We start from the raw sequence: 14,988 nt of genomic DNA, 5'->3' as shown, positions 1-14,988 counted from the left end.
TCACAGCACTTTGGGAGAATCACTTGAGGCCAAGAGTTCAAGACCAGCCTGGACAACACAGTGAGACCTCATCTCTACAAAAAATAAAGACCAGGTGACAAAGCACACGTCTAAAAGACTCTGCCCCTAGAAATGGCAGTATTGGTTCAGTAATTGAGAAGTACACTCCTGCCTCTAACCTCTTCACTACGGATCAAACTGACTTCATTCAATTCATTGGTAATGATGTTTTAAAGTGTACAATGACAACAATAATTTTATAAATATTTAGTATAGTTTTTACAAAATAAACGACTCTTACCAAAAAACCTGGGGGTATATTTAGGAATAGCAAATTGTCACAGCATGCATTTCTGTACACTATACACCATGTATAGGATAGTGGTATAGTGGGCACACATATACACATTCATAGTCATATTCATATTTGTATTCTCTCTTCAAATGGGATCATATTTTGCTTGGTAATGTAAAAATTTCAGCAATCACTTGTTTGGTAACTACAGATGAAATTTTTTCTTAGGCATCTGCTAAAGTTCTTTTCCAGACATAATCAAAAAGAGAAGAGTGAGCCTGATAATATTCTCAATTCAACACTTTCATGCAACTTTGCATAGACATTTATTGTCCATTAGTAAAGAAGAAAACACTTCATATAGAGGCAGGTGCGCTAGAGTTCAAGTTCATAATAAGAGTGATGGACATGAGTTCAGGAAAAAGTCAACCTCACAAAATAAAAAGGCCAGGTGGGACTTTAATTGGTATTACTTGGTAATCATAGGTTAATGTCAAATAAAGCTGAACTAATAGAAACAGGCAAGTTCTCAATATTAGGTTATTAAGCATGAAATGTCTGATTTCCCTAAGTACTAAGTTTGACAGTTGATATCTCTTGACATTTCACTTTGACACTTCTTGTTTTATTTTTATTGTGAAGGTACATCCTCAGTCTTTCAAACGCAGGTTTTGGCTTGTGATTATCTTCCTATTTTTTCTTAGAGCAATTTTTGTCGAACCACTGATAAGTCAAAAATTTGTGTTATTTTCAAATATGAGTTCTGTTGTGGAACCAATGCAGCGCAGACAGCTTGAAACATCGTCAATGGTTTGAGAAGTTCTGTTCTAGTGATTTTAATCTTGAAAATAAGCCACATGGGCAACCTGAGACCAAGGTGGATAATGATGAGCTGAAAGCTGTAGTGGAAGCGAATCCATGTCAACCTATGCATGAATTAGCAGCAAGGTCTGACATTGCTAATCCAACAGTATTGGACCGTTTGAAACAAATCAGCAAGGTAAAGAAGCTGGATAGATGGGTACTGCATGAATTAAATGATTATCAGAAAAGAAATCGTCTTGAAGCTTGCCTTTCTTTGCTGTCACGATATAAAGGTGAACCATTTCCATACCGTATTGTTATGTATGATGAAAAACAGATTCTTTTAGATGATCGCAAGCACAGTGGTTATATAAAGAAGTGCAGAAACATAGTCCAAAACCAAATATTCAACAAAAAAAGCTAATGGTGTCTGTTTGGTGGTCCAGTGCTGGTGTTATCCACTACAGCTTCAAGAAACCTGGTCAATTGATTCCAGCAGATGTCTACTGCAACTAAATGGACGAAATGATGAGGATGCTTGCGATTAAGCAGCCGAGACTGGTCAACAGAGGCCAATCCTTTTGCAAGACAATGTCACACAAACCATGCTGCTCAAACTACAGCAGCTGGACTTGGAAACTCTGTCATCCACCATATTCACCAGACCTAGCACCGACTGACTACCACTTCTTCCAGGCTTTGGGCCACTTCTTGCTAGGGAAAATACTCGATTCTCAACAAGCTCTGGAAAATGCCTTCACCACTCACTCTCCAGGCTTCTTCACTGCTGGCATAAACAAGCTACTATTAAGATGGCAAAACTTATATTTTTTTGGATCACTGATCCTGAGATGTTTACATATGGGAATATGTGTTGTATCTCATAACACTCTTTAATATATAGATTAAGTACAGTTTGAGTATCCTTTATCTGAAATGCTTAGGACCAGAAGTATTTTGGATTTTCATATTATACTTACCAGTTGAGCATCCCTAATCTGGAAATCTGAAATCCAAAATGCTTCAATGGGTACTCCAATGAGCACTTTGAGTATCATGTCAGCACTCAAAAAATTCTGGATTTTCAGATTAGGGATACCCAACCTGTATATCCATTAAATAAAGTTGAGAATTGCTTACCAGGTAATATAAAATGCCAACTATCACAGACTCACCTTGCTAAATACTGCTCTTCTTAAATTTGTAAAATTACATATACACTGCTACACCCTCAATTTAAATCCCATTTATAAATCTACATTTTAAAACATAGAAAATAAGAAATTAGATATACTTGAGTAGAAAGAAATGGTGAAGTAACTATTCTTAACAATAAATATAATCTCCATGCAAAATGAAAACATATGCTTTCTTCTAGACCTTTTACTTTAGTATCTAATAGTGTATTTAAAACTTATCTTTATTTATTCAAATATTAACTTTATGTCTATTACAGTCAAGACATTCTAAAAAGAAAAGCTTATTCAGTTCAATTCTATCCTCTAAGAATTAGATAAGTCAGTCATATCAGAGATACATACAAATTACTATAATACAGTGAAACAAGTACATGTGACATGGGGGGAGGGTTTTATAAAAACTTAAAGGAAGGGGAGATCTCTTCTCTTCTTGACCTGGGCATTGGACAAGTAGTTAACAATGTCTGTACTCACCTCTAAAACACCTCAACAACACAAACTCATAGCAATCGCCCTCTACCAATTCTCCTTCCTGTGTACTGTCTAGGAACCTGGACCTAAACTACTATCCCCATCTATTACAACTTTCTATCCATCCATAATAACCTACTTTTCTTACCCTTTAAATCAGAAGAATAAAGCATTCCATCAAAGTGGTGAGCCCTAAGGAAATGCACAACACCAATAACGTTGTAAATCACTTATTACATCATGAAATGTTACCACACTGCCATCCAGTGGATGCACAATTACTGGCATTTATTACTGCAGATAATAATTCCAATGGTTAGAAAAATTCCAGAAAAAAAAACATTAGAAAGATATATCCATATACATATATACACACATACATATATTCACACACATGAATATTATCCTGTTTAATTATTTTTGATCAAAGAAAATCTCTCTGATGTGGGACAAATAATAATCTTCTAAGTATGTTTTCATTCTCGACATACTTTATATCCAAAGATATGGGATGGGACAAGATTGATACAAAGAAATATACCATTGCTCTTGACTTAATGGGCTCAAATGAATTGCTCTGTAGAATAAAACGTACTGAAAAGTTTGATCCAAGTTCCACTGAAATTTTTGAAATTGAAGACGTTCCTGCTGTTCCTCAAGCCAACCTTTAAGTACCTTGTCTTTAACAAGACATTACAACTTATGTTGATAGTATTACTCTTTATGCTTTCAAGTTACTATCATACTTCCTTTCATGTAAATAAATTTAGAAAAGGTTATGTAAATACTATATTTCCATTAACTTTAATCCACCATTAAATCACATTAGCATTTCTGAATTTCTTTATTTCCAGGTTGATATTTAATGGAAATGGCTAACAAAATACTCCTTTGCTATCCAACTTCTCTCTCAACCAAAATATTATTAACCAAAAGAACACAATGGGGAAATACTTTAAAATCCAACCAATTTTGCTTTATTAAAAAATATGATTAAAGGCTTGTAAGAATGTCAAAGTCTTTGATTAATAAAGATACTTTACTACTTCATGATCGCTTTAGATTACTGTGAACTCTAGTAAAATATGCAGGGTAAAGAATAGCAAGAAACTTACATGGATTAAAGATGAAAACAACAATAAAAAAACCCAAACACTGATTTCCCTTGACCAGCAGACAGAAATACATTATTATATTAACAGGCATATAGAGTAAGAACAATAATTTTTCTTTTCCAGGGACATTGCTCATTGTAAACTATGTAGAGAATGACTCAGTGAAACTGATATTTACAAGCTCCAGATTTGTAAAAGCAGCAAGATATGACCTGTTCAAACCACTTGAATAAAGAAAATCACAACATTTTAAAATAGCAAATATACCTCGTACTGATATCTAAAATGAAATCAAGGATAGTATACCAGGAAAAATAAACCCCGACAAAATACAACTGTGTTTAAGTTCAATATACTGTGTACACATGTGCACATGTGTGTTTGAAGACTGAAGAACTTATGAAATATATACGATTTTTACATAAAAGTATTGGATAATGCTCCTTAGTAACTTCCAGAGCTAAGTAGTGACTGTATCAAGATGTAGTAACAGACAAATATCAGCACATTGAATTCAATTATAAACTTACATTTATAATACCTGGAAAGTGTCCAGCATAGGGCCACATTCCCAGAAAATGCTAACATACTGAGAGAATAAAATGGGGAACACAAAAAGGTCTATCTAGGAGATTTATTTGTTATTTACTTATTTATTTATTTTGAGATAGGGTCTTGCTCTGTTGCCCAGGCTGGAGTGCAGGGGCATCATCATAGCTCACTGCAACTTCAAACTCCTGGGCTCAAGCAATCTTCTTGACTCAGCCTCCCAAGCAGCTGGGACCACAGGTGCGTGCCACAATGTCAGGCTAATTTTTTCTATTTATTCCCCCCCAGGAGAGACAGGTCTCGTTCTTGCTCAGGGTGGTCTTGAACTCCTGAGCTCAAGCAATCCTCCTGCCTCGGCCTCCTAGAGTGCTAAGATTACAGGGGTGAGCCACTGCACCCAGCCTTTAAGTGTGTTTTTTTCCATACTTAAGTTCTCATTTATTTACTTTAAAAGACAGGTAATTTCTTAGGTTAAATGATCCTGTAAAGCAGTACAAGTTATGTGCAAGACCAGCAATGTTGCTTCTCTTCTATTTCATCAATTAACTCATGTTGCTTCATCAGTATGCTGCTGCTAGTCTTTGTTATTTCACAATGCTCCTACCCCTCTTCCCAGAACAGACTTCACAAGGCCCCGGAATGAGCTATATTAATAAAATAAGTATTTGTACACATAGTAAAGAGCCAATGACATTAATAATATACAGCTTTACCTGTTATATTTCATGTGTGAACATATGGGAGCTATTTCTGATCTTAAGCTCACAAAATTAATGTTTTTCAAGGGACATTGACAAAACAAAGCAATTCCGTATATTTTAAAAATAAGATTTGGTAGTATTCGTCCCTTGTTAAATAGGTATCAGTTTTTATTTTTCTAAAAACTGCTAAAATACATATTCAAAAACTAATATAAATACACTGAGAAGCAGAGAGGTAGCAAAGTGTATTATGTATGTATTTGTGTAAGAAATTGATGGATGGTAGCTAAAAGGGTAAGAGTAACAGGAGATTAAATAGATGATATCTAAAATTGAAAAAAAATCAAGAAACAAAGAGTCTATAGTATGTCAGTGATAAAAACAAGAAATAACACAGAACTGAAAGTGGTCGACTCTGGGGTTGAGAATTTAGGAAGCAAGCCAGTTAAAGAAAATGTGGGAGAGGGAACTGCTGGTTTTGCTATAAACCTTGCAGTAATAATTGACTTTTTTCAATTATATACATTTATTGTCTTAAATTTCAAAATTATAAAGAAAAATAAGAACACCACTCTATGACCAGTTGTGTTTTAGTTGCTGTTCTGTACTTTATAACGTACATGTTATCTTTCCATTATGTGTCTCACAATCAAAAATAGTTGTGGTGAAGTTTATTTTCACTTAGAAAAGAACAGAACAATCCTTAGTTTCACACTGAGGTTTTATTCCCTCAGTCTTTATGCAGGAGTCACCTCTCACAGCCTCTTGAATTCCTTCTGTTCTGGTTATTCCTTTTTAACTTTAACATTAATAGAAGCAAACACTTAAACAGCACTTTTTTGTGTTAGTCTGTTATAAGCACTTTTCATATATTAACTCATTTATCCTTAACAATCTGTAAGGTAAGAACGACTATCTCTATTTGACCCATGAGGACATTAAAGCATAAAGACATTAAACAATTTGTCTAAAGTTACAGTAGTTAAGTGACCAGGAATTGAATCCTGGTAAATTGGTTCTGGAGGATGTACTCTTGCCATCAAAGATGTGGCACCTCTTTTTTATGGTTACATCACTACAAATACTTTGTAAGTTTGTTGCTATACTATTTTCTCCCCTCAAGACCAAGACGTATTTCCAAAACTTTCAAAAGGACATGTTAGCTGGGAAGCTAATAAGACCTCCCTCAAACTCAAAGTCCAAACTGACTTCCAAAACTTCTCTCCACTTCCATTTTGATCACATGCTGTAAAACTGATTATATCTTTGTATCATAATGGCTAGCACGAAACTTAATTCTATTAGATCCTTAATATCTGATGAACAGATTTGCTTTAATTTCCTCAAAAACAGTATGACAGAATTAGACAAAATAAATCCTAGAGCTTCCTGTTCTTGTATCCTAGAATTTTTACACGCAATACATTTTTACATGCATGTAAGTTTGATTTTTGTAAGTTAATCTAGCATTAGATATGTTCTGTTTACCGCTGCCAACTATAAACATGACTCCTAGTGACTATGGCTTTACTTTTAATTGACTCCATATTAGGATTATCTTTCATTATTCACAAGATATATATAATACTGTAATAATTTGTACAAAACGAAAGTATATGGTATATCTATAAAATTTTACTTTTAATGATGCTTCCCAGCAAATATCATCAAAAAATACGTTTCAGTTATAATATGAAAAATGATTCTGTTACTCTTCTCATTCAAATGAACTCACTGCAGAAAACAGACAATACCACATACAAGGTGTTTCAGTGACGTTGCAACAGCATCAATCAATATTAGAAACTAATTTCTCCGCCTGCTTAAATTATTAATCTAATTTAGTTAATGCAGCCCTTATGAACCCTGAGAGGTAAAAATTCACATTTGTATAAACTAAAAACCAAGTCTCATTTATTATGAATTTAATATATACTCATTATAAGAAATCTGGAAAGCAGAAGTAAGTATGAAGAAAAAAATTCATCAGTAATCCTTAGTCTGCTTTATATTAACATTCTCCTATATCATCGAATACTCAAAAAGATTAAATTTAAAGGCTGCATAATATTCCATAAAGCAACACTGTAATTTAAGCAGTCATCTTCCTACTGGACATTTAAGTTAGTTCCACATTTTCATAATTACAACTTACCTCACAGTGAACATCCCTAAACCTATCTTCTTACCTTTAATAATTTCCTTATGACATAAAGACAAAGTAGAATAAACTTCTATCAAATTAGAAAGGTTAAAATCACTTCACATCTCAGTGTTATGTGACACTTGCAAACCGGTCTTTCTATAGTGCAAAATAAGGTTTGGGTGTTCTCACAAGAACACCAGAATCCTATTTGTAACACACTTTTGTAATACTCCTTCCCAATGTAGTGAAATTCAACAAGTACAAAACATGTCTTCGTGAAAAATTTAATTTTTTCTCCCAAAATTTTATCAAGTAGAGAAGGCCTCTCGTGTTGGCTCTTCTTATACCTTTTCCCAACTCCCATGCTGCTCCTCTCCTACCACTATACATCCACACCGACCTTCCATGTGCCTCCTTTTCCACATGTGAACAAACTTCGACAGTTTTCTGTGGCTGTGTTAACCGATTTTAAGAGCACTTGCAAAAAATTCATTCAAAAGAGGAATAATTTTTTTCATTATTATTTCAAATAATTCATTTTAAATTCACTTAATTTGATACTTAGAACAAACGTTTAGTTAATATGACTATCTGAGTTTGCCATTTATCAATCCTTGTTTATCCAAATATTTCTGCTCGAAGGGAGGGAGAACTATACAAAAGACATTATGTGCGAAAAGCAAAGGACAACCTGTGTATACACACACCTTATAGTGCCTCCATACTTTTTAGGACCATTAAGTTAGGAGATATCAAACTTAAGTCCTGATAAAATTTGGATGAAAGAAGAGAAACACTTGCTCTATGCTATCACTTTCCACACACTTAAAAACAAACTCTATGAAAGCAGAATAGAAATCATCAATAATACTCCTACATAATTACATGGGTAAAGTAAGAGAAACCAGGGAGGTAACGTGGAGAATTGAACACTATGAGGATTACCTGAAACATTTACTAATCAAACTTTATACACACATACATCCCTAAACCATTTTATTTTTCATTCCTTTGAAAAGAAGAAATATTCTCAAGAGCCAACCAAAGTAGTATTAATTGCATGCTTTTCTAGAGTGACCAGAAAAATCCTAGTTAATAAATACAAGGTCCTTTCTCAAATTCTCATTCTTTTAGATCTTGGTGCTAATGTTCAAGGGGAGTTGGACACACGTGTTTTTAACTTTTATGTAGAAAATACTTCCATTTGACTTCTTTAACAATGTATTTACCTGACTACTTCTGACCTCTCCTTGGCTTTTCTTGATTCATGGGCATTTCATAAAAGTATATTTTTCAATTTTCTACCTACTCTATTACCCTGACTATTAAATGTCCAGAACCTCAGATTTTTTAAATTAAACAAACAAACAAATAAACAAACACAAACCCTCTTAGTTCCTCCCTATGGCTATTTAATTTTAAAAAAATTCCTTATATTTTTCCATAACAAAAATCTTAGGATTATAGTTTAATCTATCATTCTCCTTTCCAGATTCCAACTACTGTTTATAGTGCTTTCAGGGTAGAAAAATATCATAGGTTGATATATTTCAACAGTATGGTTATATACAAGGGAGGCACAGTTATAGTGGATTTTAGCATCACGGGCTTTGAAGCCAAAATATCTTAGTTCAGGCCTCAGCTCCATTACTAGCTACATGATTTTGAGCAAATTATTATGTCTCCTCATCTATAAAATGAGGACAGTAACAGTACTGATCTTCACAGTGTGATTCTAACGATTAAATGAGTTAAATACATGTAAGGTATTCAGAACAGTTTGTGATGCATAATAAGAACTTGATATATATTATTTAAGTGGTGACAGTTACAAATCATGTTACAAAGTATGCTGAAATGATTATAAATGAAATTAACATACTGTGAATTTTTGGTTTTGTTACTTTTTTTATTTTACTGAGACATAATTCTGTAGTGTAAAATTCACCTTAAGATCTACCATATACTCACAAGGTTGTATGACCATCATCACTAATTCCAGAACATTTTCTCATTCTAAAAACAAATCCCATATCCATTAGCAGTCACTCCTCCACTTCCCTCTCCATCATTCTCCCCCTCCCCAAATCCCTGTCTGTCCCTATGGATTTGCCTATTCTAGACATTTCATACAAACAGAATCTTATACTACATGTCTGGCTTTTTTACTCAGCATAATGTTTTCAAAGTTCACATTGTAACTGGGTGTCTACATGGAAGGAAATCAATGATCAGGAGTAAGAGAAAGACTTCTTAGTTGTATTCTTTTGTACTTTTTGAATTTTGAACTATGTGAATATACTATTCAAAAACTAAATTAAAAAAAGTTCATCTTGTAGCATGTATCAGCATTTCATTACTTTTAGTGGCTGAATAATATTCCATTGTATGAATACACCATATTTTATTTATCCATTCATCAGATGATAGACATTTGTGTCGTCTTTATTTTTTGGCTATTATGAATAACAAATGCTGCTATGAACATTCATATAGAAATTTTTGTGTGAATATGTATTTTTGTTTCTCTTAGGTAAATATCTAGGAGTAGAACTGCCACGCTATTAGGTTTTTAAAAACGAACCTACTTAAATAAGTTTTACCTTTGTGTTACTGTTTTCCAACAACATAATTAGAATAGTATTATTTTTACTAAGACACTGATTTCAGACCACAATTGCTTTCTGATTCATTCAACCCATAGAAATTTTATCTCTATTGTGAAAAATGAGCTCTAAGGTGAGACATCATCCATAACTAAGCATCATGGTAAAAAGACTTGCTTTAAAACATGTAGAGAAAATAAAGATTTTTCTAGAGACATCAGAGACTTAGTTTATTTGTATACTATACTTAAAAAGGCTTTCAGAAGTTTATTAAACTATTTACTTTGAGGATGTCAATCTCTCACAGCAAGTAAGCAGAATCTGAATAAGTACGATTTGAAAAATACAAATGATTTTCATGGTAAAAATTTTCACTTCCCAAAATTGAGGAAAAAAAAGGCTGACAAATATTAAACCCCAACTATTTTCTAATTTCTACAAAAACAAAACAAAAACTTATCAAGGAAAAACTGATGACAAAGCAGTTACATAAAAATGCCTGACCTTTATTAACATAAAAAGCAAAATGAATATAAAATTATTTTTACCTTTTCTTGGGTACTACTGACCCAACAGAAATGTCTGTTCAATGGAAAGAATGTGTATGAAACACCGCTTAGTTGACAAATTTCAAAAGTCAAATTACTTACCTATGTAGACTCTTTTGCTGTATCTCTGCATCAGTAACAACACAAATACATGCAGTGGTATAAGGTTGATGATAAACACATAACCACCCCAAGCGGAGACCTATGGGAAAAGAAATGCAAGTTAAATAATTTATATTTTTACTTTTTTAAAATAGGTAAGTTTTATTCAACTGACAATCTAAACATATAATGAACAAATATAAAACACTAGGATTTTTAAGTTTGAGAGATGCTTAAATATGGATTTATTTATATATATAACCTATTTCTCATTTTTATTGATAATTAAAATAACATGATCTCACAAATCCAATATGCTTTTATAAATTTACTAGTGAAATGTTCAAATTAAGCTAGATTTAATAGGAAAGCTGAGAGCATTATAACTTGTGAATTGGCAGTAAACAGGCTATCACGGAGATAAGAAGTTTTAGAATACAGATTGTAAATTCTGAAAAGAAAAAAACAGCTTTTACTTCGCCCATTTTTGATGATAAATTCACTGCAAGAAAGTTCGCAATTCAATTAAAAGAAATATTTAGATGATCTAAATATGTTTTGAAATTCTCAAATTTAAAAGTGCTAGTTGGGTATATTTTTTCCCTATAACTGTATTACAAAGCAAGACCACATTTCAATGTTAGGCCGATAACATATATCAGAATAATTGAAGATGTTCTGGTCTAAATTAATAAATATTCTGAAGAGAAATGTACATTCTCAACCAACAGAGTTTATGAATTTTTTCGATATATTGAATAATAGGCGATAAGCTCTTGCCAAGATCAATGTTCTTGGATGTACTCTAATAATTAAAAGCTTGAAAGAATCATCTGTATCAATAGTCACTTTAGGAGATGATAAGTTAACATATCTATTCTGATAATGCTGCCCTTGTCTAAGTCTACATTATTTCAGAACCTTTTTAATAAGAAACTGTCATCAGTTTTCAACACATGAAAGGACATCAGTTTGCTGCTTCAGTCACATGTTATTTTTCACCAAAAACAATGTTACTCTAATGAAGCACGGGTCCGAACTGAAAGACTTCTGGCTACTTCCAAAAATTTAAGTCTAAATTTGAAAGAGAATAGGTTTGCTATTATATCACTCAGTACAATTGCACAGAATGAGCCCCAGTCTTTAACTATTTTAAAAGGGCCATGGATAACTTGAATGCACATATTCTATAACCTTTGTTTAAAAAGAAAAAAAACAAAGTTAGCTAAAATTATCATTATTTTTCAGCAAAAGACTACTATATGGGCTATGGTGAGGAAAAGAGTGAAAGAAAAACAAAGATGTAATATTGAACCCCAATCTTACAAAATCTGTTGTAAAAAGTATGTAAAGTAGTTTACAGGTTAACCCAGAGGATGTGACCATTATTTAGGTAATAACTACAGAACTACTAGGATTTTGAAAATAGAGCTTAATCTACTTTGTCCAGTTTAGAACAAAGAAAAACTGAAAGCAATTTGATGTTTTGAAAAATACTTTCTGATCTTACATATGATTTTTCACTACAGAGCTTTATTTATTTATTCTCTGGCCCACATAAAATCATTTTAAGAATTTTCCTTCATTTATTTTAAGGAATGAAAAGAGAGCAGAATGGGCCAGAAGAACATTCTTCCCACAACCTTTTTTCATGCCGTCTTTTCAGTTAATCTTTACTTGGGTTATCTTTCACCAAGGGTTCTAAGTGCTCTTATTTCTCTGCTCTAAGTTGAAGTCTCTAAATAGAGTAGATAATGACTGTTAAAAACTCAGATTATTTTACTATCATTCAGGTACTAATTCCAATACATGAGAACTAATTTTTAGAATATTTAAAATTATTTGAGTTTGTTAAACAAAAGCTTATTTCATCTAAACATGATTCCATGTTCAACATTTGACAGGCAAAATTTCCTGTTCCATTTTAGTTTGCAGTCTAACTTGGAAAATATTTACTTGTCAGAGCAATTGAAAAAATAAAGCTAAGAACAACAGAAAAATAATATTTAAGTCTAAATGTCGTTAAAACAGTTTAGAATTTGTATATATGAAAAGAAAACGTTTTGTTTTACTTGCTGCAACCATTATAATTTGAGGGGTTAAGTACTAGTCCTCCCCAACAAAGTATAAGTCTATATAGAACCTGGGGTACGTAGGGGAAAAAGGATGGTAGGTTAATGAAAGGGAACACATGAAACAAAATCAAAATCCTAAAGACTTCAGGAGAAAAGAAATAGAAAACTATAACAGCTCTGGATGAGAAAAGAGAGAGAGGAAGGAATTGTTCTAATTGCCAAACACCTGTTAGATTTCACGTAGTTTCAAATATGAAATCTTACCATATAGAAATACGATAAGCAGCAGCACATTGTCCAAAAAACTGACCCAGTTTTTACAGATTTCACCTAAAAAACAAGCAAGAAGAATGATATAATGAAAATGTTTATAAATGATCCTGAATTTAAACAGTTAAATGTATAGTAAACATGTGCTACAAAAAGCAAAGTTTATTAAAAAGGAAAAAGTACTGTGGTTATTCAGATATGCAGATCTATTTAATATATGTATTCATAACATTGAACAGTAGACATTTTAAGAATAGCTCTGATTCTTTTGTGTTATGTAGTTTTCGGTTAATAAAAAAAATCTTAAAAAGAACCAATTATATGTTTCCATTTTTTAAAAAGCCTCTTGCCCTCACTGATATTCAGACTCCCACTGCACACCATGCCACAGAACAATAGCTCCCTATCACCTCCACCTGCCTACACTCTGGTGGGTAGTCTGTTGCTTGTTCAGTTGCTCAAACCAGTTCCAGCCTGGCCAAACCACTAACCTTCTCTGCTGTCAATGGGTTGAACCATATCCTATCCAAGGAGGTCCAAACACCTTCCAAATTTACCTTTCCTTGGGTACTCTCCCTCAGCCCTAGGATACCTTATATTGAATTTCCTTATATCTTAGTTACTCTTATCATAGTTAATATTTCTTTCTATAAAACTTCTCTTATAACCTAATGTGATTGTTTCTCTGGGTCTAACTGGACCCAGAGTGCTACAATCTATTATAAGAAAATCAAGATGTATTTTTACAACCATTAAATACTGTTCATATCCTGAAATTTCCTCAGACTCTAAATCCAACTATATAGGCTGAGAGACAGTGAGAAAAGTAAATAAAACATATTTCTCAATATTTACTAATACACAAAAAAACTTTGCTAAGTTATGCTGGACACACAAATTATAACTCAGTCCTGCCCCAACTGGGAAGATAGACACAAAGGCAAGAACTTCAGTCAAAACATAATATAAGAAAGAACATATGGTGAGCATAGACACTGAATGCTAACATATCCTCACAGATCCTGAATGCTAAAGGCAGGAAGGCATTTCTGGCTGGGTTAAAATCACAAGAAACCTTACTGAGGTAGAGGTATTTGAGCAGAACCTTGAGGGCAATGAGGCAGAAAAAACGCAAGTCACCCAGTCAGCTACCCACAGTGGATCCAGCAGCAGACACACAGATGTAAGTACAGGAGTGGAATTTAAAAGTTGAGAGCCTGCAAAAAGCTCACTATCTAAAGAAGCAGGTAAATAAAAAAGTAATCAGCATACCACATTTCACAGAATCTGTGACTGTCACTTGTAACATACATCCTAATTTCAGAGATGCCAAAATGTGGGGGGAAGTGTACGTCTTAGAACTGATGAAGGACAGTATACACCAAGCGCTATAATGGAAGTGGATATTATAAACTAAGTGCTATGAAAATGGAAAAGAGATTAACAAAATCTACCTAAGAGAACAGTCAAGGTTTCAAAGAGGCAGGCCCTGAAGGATTATAAATAGGCAGAAGGGAATTAATAAACAAAGAGGAAATATCATCTGCAAAACCAGAGAATAGCATTTGAACTATTCAGAAAGAACCAAAAAGACTTTAGGAGATGATGCTCAAGAGACAGGCTGGCATTTTATAAGTCATGCTCAAGATTTGGTCTTCATTTACAGGTGAGAAGGAGTCTAGTAAAAGAGGATTTGAAATAGGAAACTATTTTAAAAGATAACTAAGGTAAGCATGTAAAGAATAGACAGTCAGAATATGTCACTAGTAAAACACAGAAGTTAAGAGGCTGGTATAACAGAGTGAGTGCTGAGGTCTAAATTTAAAATGGTAGGAATGCAGATGGAAAGGAGAAGCTATGTTCAAGGGCCAAATCAACATTTTTTTGGTGAGCTACTAAATTTGGAGCATAATGGAAAAAAGAAATCGAGGAGAAATCTTAGTTTCCCAACTTGTGGTATGAGCCATCAATGGGGAGGAGGAAGGCCGACAGCTGGCCAGCCTGAATAGGTGGTTTTTGAATTTAGTTTTTGACACATTGGTATTGAAATGCCTGAGAGAAATGATGTAGCAAGAACATGGGTTTGAAATTCATAAATACCCGCATT

General features: G+C 33.2%; 1 protein-coding gene across 1 annotated transcript in view; it reads right to left on the bottom strand.

Annotated features, from left to right (window-relative positions):
- STT3B (STT3B, subunit of the oligosaccharyltransferase complex (catalytic)) overlaps positions 1–14,988 on the bottom strand; it is a 114,304-nt gene that overhangs the window by 23,477 nt on the left and 75,839 nt on the right. The window contains exons 4-5 of the mRNA XM_012646881.1: positions 12,876–12,941; positions 10,537–10,636 (exon numbers count right to left, since the gene is read on the bottom strand). Coding sequence (XP_012502335.1) covers positions 10,537–10,636; positions 12,876–12,941 — 166 coding nt within the window. The remainder of the gene's footprint in view (positions 1–10,536; positions 10,637–12,875; positions 12,942–14,988) is intronic.

This window comes from Propithecus coquereli, unplaced genomic scaffold, assembly GCF_000956105.1.
Source record: "Propithecus coquereli isolate 6110/MARCELLA unplaced genomic scaffold, Pcoq_1.0 Scaffold251, whole genome shotgun sequence".
Lineage (NCBI taxonomy): Eukaryota > Metazoa > Chordata > Mammalia > Primates > Indriidae > Propithecus > Propithecus coquereli.
Note: the sequence above shows the minus strand (reverse complement) of the source record. Positions and strands in the feature narration are given on the sequence as shown.